At 51.6% G+C, this 8291-nt stretch overlaps 2 protein-coding genes across 2 annotated transcripts; both read left to right on the plus strand.

Moving 5' to 3' along the window:
• Positions 1–2: 2 nt before the first annotated feature.
• Positions 3–4647, plus strand: EDB91DRAFT_1254659 (uncharacterized protein; the record flags this gene model as incomplete). The annotated part of the gene is made up of 7 exons (XM_041323850.1): positions 3–241; positions 297–1073; positions 1126–1454; positions 1495–1758; positions 1820–2783; positions 2844–3966; positions 4018–4647. 7 exons carry the CDS (start codon positions 3–5, stop codon positions 4645–4647), a joined length of 4326 nt encoding a protein of 1441 aa, XP_041171055.1.
• A 1014-nt stretch (positions 4648–5661) lies between these two features.
• EDB91DRAFT_1254660 (uncharacterized protein) lies at positions 5662–7537 on the plus strand (the record flags this gene model as incomplete). Its single annotated transcript, XM_041323851.1, has 4 exons — positions 5662–6270; positions 6320–6765; positions 6814–7183; positions 7235–7537. 4 exons carry the CDS (start codon positions 5662–5664, stop codon positions 7535–7537), a joined length of 1728 nt encoding a protein of 575 aa, XP_041171056.1.
• Positions 7538–8291: the final 754 nt, after the last annotated feature.

Here is an 8291-nt window from a genome sequence, read left to right on the forward strand (position 1 = left end):
CCATGAAGAAGTTGCATGAGTTTTTATGGTCTTTGATCGATGCCGCCAGCGTTCATCCAGAACAGACCTGGGCCAACGTCATCCAGCGCTTCATATGGTTCAAGGCTCTCCGCCGCGACGCCAATTTCTACGAGTCCACTGACCTTGCCCCGGACCTCGCAAAATTAAAGTACTTCGTCAACAACGCTTGCATCGTCCATGCTCTCTGGTACCAGAAGCACTCTCTCGTTCCTCAATTCGAGTCAGTCCTCTCCCTCTCCTCCTACCTCATCCTCTTCTCATCCCTCCTATTTTAGACGAGTCATAGCCGTTCACCGCGAGGTCTTGGCCCTCGGACGCCCCACCACCTTTAATATGCTTTTTGAGTTTCAGCAATACGCCTCCTCCTTGGCTTGGAACCAGCAACGCGAGCCCAGGGTCTTCTTCGACCCAGACTATCAGTGGATAATCGTCGGACGAGAGACCTTGTACCTCTCCAGATTTCGTCATGGCATTCAATCTCTCCTCGACCAGATCGAGGACAGGTACCTCCTCCTCACCCGCGGTCGCATCATGATGCATGGCCTCCCTGACCATGTCGCAGATGACATGACCAACTCCATCCGCGGCCATTCCTTCGTCAACGACGTCCAATTCGATCCCCTCAAGCTCCAGCTTTTCTTCCATCTCGTCGACATCCATCGCTTGGCCATGCTCGATCGGGACGGCCGTCTCGCCTGGGATATACCCGCAGTAAAAGACATCCTTCGCCGTACCGGCGACATATGGAAGCCCCTCTATCATCTTCTCTACATCACATCCCAGATATCCACCAGAGGCGTCCAATTTTTGCAACACCAAATCGCCAATGCCGACCGACACCGAAACATCTTCCTTCAGGGTCAGGAACTCATCATCTTGTCTGGCTACAGCAAGACCTCCCACATTTCCGACAGAGATTCTTGCACTCCTGCATTCGTCCATTCAAAATTGGCACGATGGATGGTCGAGTTCCTCGCAGGAGGCTTGAGGCATGCAGAATCTCTCCTCGCATACGTCGCATACGGCGCCACCGCCCATCATGAATACAATACGTACGTTTTCTTCTCGTCCTCTCGTCCCCCCTGCATTCTCACCTCATCCCAGCTTCCTCGTGATGGACGACGGTCGTAGAATAAACCCGGACCAATGGTATTCCATATTCTTGCAGGTAAACCGAGAGCAATTCCAGTGTGCCTGGGGCGTACGCGACTTCAGACATGGCGCCATAGCCATGGCTAGGGAATTCATCTCTCTCAACCATGCTTTCTCTCTCGCTGATGACCTGCTGGCCGAGAGCGCGGACCACTCCACCCAAATCGACCACATCCATTATGGCAACCTCCACGGAGCCATCCCTCAACTCACCAACAACGTCATGGAGAAGCATCGCTTGCTGTCCGAGGAATGGCAGCTCTTCTGCGGCCTCGGTCCTGGTGAGCCCCAGCAACCCATTCGACAGAGAAGGTTGAACAGGCCATCTGCATCATCCCCTAATCACGGTGGATCCTCTTCCCTCGACATATCCGCCATTTCTGAGGCCAGTCTCGACCAGCACCGCCGCAGCATTAAAGACTTACCTCCAGGATAACTTGGTCCCGCTCCTTCGTGATATCGTCGCCCAGGACGTCCTGCCTTCCATCCTCGATACCCTACGGAAAACGACTCAGAACTCTGCTCCTGCTCCCGCAATACAATTAGCCATCGGTACCGCGCTTCATGCGCCGGTCGAGCCCCAAGGTATGTGTCCGGCGATGTTCTCCCCTCCGAACCAGCATTAACTAAGTCTTCATCCGCGTAGGTCCTCCTCCCCAAGAAATTATAGCACCCCAATCCACCCCGCTCTCTTGCATCGAAACCGAGGACGCCGACATAAAGTGCATCGACATGGATGAGTTCTATGCCCAGCGTCCCGCCGTATTGCCCCCTCAGTCCTGCCCCATCCCTTATGCCGTTCCTGACCGTCAGAAAATCAGATTGCCCGCTCAGCCCTCATCTTCTGCTCGCCTCCATGAAAAAACAAAGTCGCCCGCTCAATCCTCCTTCTCGCCCTCCAGCCTTCCTGCTCCTCCCACCGTCGCGGTCCATCACAAACGTCCTCTTCACCCAGACTCATCGAGCCGCTCGAATCCCAGGGAGGAACTTGTTCGGTCCGCAAAACGCATTAGGCTAGCAACCTCTTACCCTGATGCCGCCGACTTGCGTATCAAAGAAGAAACCGATGAACGACCTGTCGTACTGGTGGCTTCCTCGTCGCAAGCAGAGGATCAATTGCTTGAGGACGATGAAGATGATGACCGCGCGGTCCCCCGGGAGGCTTCCTCTTCTCAACCTGATGATCTGATGAGTATGGATGAAGATGAAGAGATCGAGATCCTGCCGCACTTTTCCCCAGAGGAGGACGATAGATGGACGCAGAGGGTGCGAGACGCGTTTAGAACGTTGTTCAAGGACCCTGCTGCCAAAGAAAGGTCTCCTGCTCAATGCAAGGCTATCATAAACGTCATGACCGCTAAAAAGGACACCTTCATCACCCTTAAGACAGGAGGCGGCAAGAGCGCCCTGTGGATGACCGCGCCTCTTATCGATCCTGGCCAGCGGTGCATCGTCATCTGCCCATTTGTCGTCCTCCTGGAGGAGCAAGTAGAAAAATGCCTGCAATTGGGGCTCAGGGCGCACAACTTCACCAAAGATAAGAACGTTCCTGCCGACGTTCACATTCTTTTCGTGCAGGTAGAGAGCGCTTCTTCCAAGGCGTTCCAGGAGTAAGTGGTCGTCATGTGAATCACCTTCATCATGACCTCACAATTCCCTCTTGTATTCAGGTTCCTGGCATCTCCCCAAGGACGTTCCTTTACCAAAGTATTTATTGACGAACACCATGACTTCCTGGTGTGTCATCCCGAACGTAAAGAACAATGGACGCGTCTTGCTGCGCAATTTTCCAAGTGGCCGATGCAAATAAACCTCCTCTCAGCGACTTCCCCCCCATCCAGCACTTCTGCTTATCTTAAAGGCTTTTCCATCCAGCCCGAGGAGGCCCTCATCTATCGCACCTGCACGGATCGCCCAGAGATAGGATTTCACGTCTTGAACATTCTTCCGCACCATTTCAATGCATCCCTGAAGTCCCTCGTATGCGCGCTGCAGTTGAAGATGGCTGGATCGGATCGCATGCTGGTATTTTTCAACTCGAACAAAGAAGCAGATAATTTCAGTAGCGCCATGGGGTGTGCAGTCTTTCACAGCGACCTTCCCACCATCGGAGGAAACACGAAAACGCACAATCTCGCCAGGTGGGACCGCGGAGAGACCAATATCATGACTTGTACCACCGCCTTTGCCCAGGGAGTCGATCGAAGCTCCGTGCGATTCGTGGTGATCAGTGAGGTTGAGTACGGTCTTCTGGTCGTGAATCAGATGTCTGGACGTTCGGGACGCGATGGACGCGAGGCGCATACATTCTACCTCACTCAGAAAACAAGTCTGTCCGCGTTTCAGAGCGACCAAGACCACCACTGCATCAAAGGCCTGGACGACGTCCTGTTTAGCGATCACTGTCGCAGATACACCTCCATCAAGTGCATGGATGGCAAAGGTTTTGCCTACCGATGCAAGGACAGATCAGATGTTGTGCAGTGCGACGTCTGCGATCCTGCGAGCGATATGCAACGTATGGCCTTGCAAGCAATTAAGGAGTCCCCACAACTCCTCCGTCCTCAATCAACCCGTGCTCCGACATTTCCGGTCCCCAGTTCATCTCGACCCTCGCAAACGTCATCCTCCATACCATCTTCCTCGCTGGATGATGATGCATTGTTCGGAAAGTTTCCCAAAGTAACGCCTAAAATGGAGATCGCGCTCAACGCCATGGAGGCCACCCATGCACCGCTGGGTCATCGATTTCCCATGGAGCTTCCCAGCAAAGGTCAGGGCGCTCGCCTTGTGGTAATGTCGTTCCTTTATGTCCTTATGATAAATTACTGACCTAGCATGAAGTATTCCCAACCGCCAGCATCCAAGGCATCCAAGGCATCCAAGGCGCCAGCCCCTTCTTCATCACTGCCTGTCTCTTTGCCATCATCATCATCCAGGAGCGACAGGGTCATGGCAGGAATTCAAAGTCGATTGAATCGCACATCGCTCCTCGACAGGTTCATGAGGAAGTTACAGAATTGCTGCCCAGTCCATTTTGCCGTCCACTCCCAAGCTCATCCAGAGCATGGTCCATGCGCCTTGGGACGACAGGGCCATGACTCCACGTACTCCGAATTCAAGAACAGTTTCGTCTTCGAAAGGTATACTTACTGCTTCAATTGCGCCTTACCACAGAACTACAAACACAACAACGAGCAGCCATCATGCCACAGCGCAGTGTCTTACAGGACAGGAGGATCTTGTCCTTTTGCAGGTTTCATCTTTAAAGCCGTACACTGTCTTTGGAACTCAGGCGAAGCTATGGTGTTGGCGGGGACTTTGGGCATACACGGCGGCTGGAACAGCTTCCAGGAGTTCATATCTTGGGTGAACAAAGAAGAGAAGGAGCAAGGCAGGTACATCAACCTCCTGGAGATCTTCATCGCATTTTGTAACAAGTTGGAGAGTTCTCAGCCTAGGTTTTTCCTGTAGACCAAGTATCTTCCTCCACATTATTTACATGTCTGTATGGCAAAATCCAAGCTTCCAACGTGCCTCCACCACGCGTTCAAACTGAGTTTATACTTTTCTGGGTACATATATGGTTTCTAGCTTTGTATGCCCAAGGAGCAAGTGTCCTCAAAAAGCCCTCCGTCGTTTGAACATGTCTACTAACGTCCTTTTCAGGGCACAGTGGGTCTGGAGTCAAAAAATGCGGTGCTTCGTTATGGGCCTCTTGGCGACTTTTGTACAACCAGTCTTGCAGGGAGCGAACCTTCCATTCGTTCAGAATCGGCACCCGCTCCTCACCGGGCTGGGTATCGTGACGCACACCCACCAGCTGGCTATGTATCGGCGTACTTGGGAAATGGATGTATCACCATTGCAAACGACCACGGATGTCCAATATACAGTAATGATGAAATGCTTACAACGCCTGTAATGTTTTCGAAGGTTGACAGCTGGTACCATATTTATTCCTGTGCCATCAACTTATCATCGAAGAGTAACGCGTCTCGCAAAAGTAACTGCCTGTAACATGATGATAGCGATTGTAAGTGATTGTAATGATTTATGATGTGATCACGACTTTGTGATAATCCAAGATAATGTTATGGGGAATTTTCTGATGGCGGGTAGGCGGCGTCCACTGTGATGAACAATGCGATCGGACCGAACACGTGCGATCGCATGCAATTAGGGGTTATGGTACCAGATGTGTTCCTGTGTCATCGACTTATAATCAAAGAGCAATGGGGTGTCTTGCGAAAGCAACTGCCTATAACATGATTGTAATGCGATCGCGACTTTGTGATAATCCAAGATAATTCTATAGTGAATTTGCTGATGGCTGGTGGGTGGCACTGGAAATCCACTGTGACGAACGATGCGATCGGACCGAACATGTGTGATCGGAATTACCCGATCACGGTGCAGGGCCGCATAATAGCTGACCGCAACCAGCAATACCCTTCTTTTCCCTCCGTTCTTCCATTTTTTCACAACATGCCTGCTAAAAATAGGAACAGAAAATCTACAGTAGGTGGCAACGTGACAGGTTTATCTCGTGCAGGGCCAGGAACGGTCGACATTGGCACCATGGTGCCTCAGCATGGTACTGCTGCCAGGTCTTTCGACGTGGCCAGTGTCTCCCCCACTATCGTGTCGCCCAGCCTCGTCGGTACTAAGGCCAGATCCACCGATGCGTCCAACAAACACATCTCCCACCTATCCAGCACAACCTCATCTGACGACATACACGTCGGCAAGTACTGTCACTTTTGCTGCGACCAAATTCAAGCCCCATTCTACCACGAATGCGTCGAGTGCGGGGCGTTTATATGCCAACAGTACGTTCCTCGCAGCAGCGGCTGCATTTATTTCGGCACGGTGGAGGACGGGAAGGAGTTCCTCTGCCCGAATTGCTGCAGGACAGGAGCCAACAAGAACGCCCCCTTGCCATACGCTATATTTGGATTTTCGATGAGGAAGAAGGTGAAAATGACCTGGCCCATGGCTGTTGTGCACCTCAGCCTGGAGTCTACGATGAACGACTACATAGGCTTGACTGTCAAGCATGATCTCGACAGTCATTACAGGGATAATGGGAAGAACGTACGTCTAATCAATGCGTCTTCAACATTGTGCTGAACATGGTTTGCAGCTGCTCTTCCAAAGCTTGTACATGCGCCCGGGTGTGCATGAAGCTGGTGTGCATCAGTCAGAAGCCAGGAAACTTGTTCCAGGTGCAACCTTCATGCAACGCAACATCGAAGCCGGGTTTCCGCCCAACACTTTTGTCCTTGTCAACACTCATTCCGACAAGTACAGCGGAATGCTCCAACACCATGGGGCGCACGACGGGGGCACAGACACCACGATCGCCGAAATCACGGCTGCGTACCTTAGCGACTTCCTGAATAGCATGGTACACGCCTCCCATGCTGCCAGGAGCGACAAGACCGAGATCACCACCAAGAGAGGGAAGAAGCCCTGGACTGACCTTACCCCCAAGGTCAGAGGAGGACGGAGAGGCCTCATGCTTGTGAGCTGTGGCCCCGCGATCAGGGTTAGGCACCACTTCGATTCGATCGTAGAGTTGGTCCAAAAGTGCGTGGTATCGTTTCGCATATCAACCGCATACTCATCGTGCCTCAGAGACCAGTTCGATTTCGTGCTTGGGTTCGGTGGATCAGGGACTTTGCCGTCCACCGTATCATCCATCATACGGTCTGTTGTTGTCGAGTTTGGTGTGTTTGGACGCACAGATGTGTGGCCCTCGTTTTGTGACATCATGTCCTCGTATCAGAGCGTCCTGGACAACACCACTGCTGTGCTGGTGTACGCCCAGGTTGGAGTTGAAGGACAACGGCAAGTCGAATGTCGTCAGCTCGCGAAGAACGTCCCTGGACTGCGTGCCTTTGGGGCCGAATACAAGTCCTGTGGTACACCAGGATGTAATCCGGCACCGTCAGACATTCGCGTCTTTAATCAGGTGATAGGTACATGCAAGGACCTTAAACCTAAGGTGCGGTTCCTCGCTCGCAGTGCAGCTGAATATTTTAATCATGATGACCAGGTCAGGGTGCAGTGCTTGAAGTGTAATTGGAAATCCACGTGGGCGGTCACCGATCAAGACAACGAGCATTTCAAGAGGGTAAACCCAATCTCGGCGCCTCAAATCTTCTGGCATCGATTCCCACCTTCCGCAGCCCTACAAAACTTTTTCGTAGATCTCACCCTCAAGATGGAGCAAGTGTCGGCGAAGGAAAGCACAAGCCAGGGCAAAAAGCAATACCAGCGAGCCGGCGCCACCTCTGAGATAGACACGCTCATGGTGGACGCGGAGGGCTCTGGTGTTGACATAATGGACATCGACTAAGACTGATATATGCGTGCGTTACAAGTAGTGAATGGCCTTTATTGATAGCATGTAAAACATGATTACTGGAGTTTCTTGCCTCTCGCATGTCAGTTCGTTGCACAAGGAAAAGGCAGGAGATGGTCAACTGTTTCAATTAAGATTTAACATGTAGTACAAAGCATCATGGAGAACTCCACCGACACAGAAAATCTCTGCAAACGCAGTTAGGAGACAACACTTTAAGGTAGCTACCATTTAATGCCAGAGCGACAAGAACGACGAGGCTCCATAGTCTCAATTGTGTGATACTATCAAGCCTGCTAGCATAGAACTGTTGACTCCATTAGGAGCTAGTGACAGGTGAAACTCAGACATTCTACTACCCTACAGGACAGCTTCTAGGGTGGATTGTCTAAATCGATGTCCTCCCCCTAAGGCAATAGATTAACACAGTTGTCTGGACCGACGCACGAGCAGGGTTAGGGTTAGCAATTGCAACGGCAAGAAGCCAGCAGTAAGGCACTTATGATTTCCACTGCGCCAACTCAGTCCCTTTGTCAAACACTTGCCGTCTACGTGGTGATTTTATCGCATTCCCTCCATGTAGCAGATAGATCAGATTCTACAAGTGATCCGACCAAAGCAAACTCTTTTAAAAGGCCAAAATTATCGCGCGCTGCGCATTATTTTTCATACTTGTAATTAGTCTCGAGGCGACAGCGGCAGTAGTGGTCTGATCACAAGTCAGGACTTGTACAATTTGGCCTCAGGT

Source organism: Suillus paluster (assembly GCF_016628075.1).
Source record: "Suillus paluster strain FC165 chromosome Unknown EDB91scaffold_113, whole genome shotgun sequence".
In the NCBI taxonomy this organism is placed as follows: domain Eukaryota; kingdom Fungi; phylum Basidiomycota; class Agaricomycetes; order Boletales; family Suillaceae; genus Suillus; species Suillus paluster.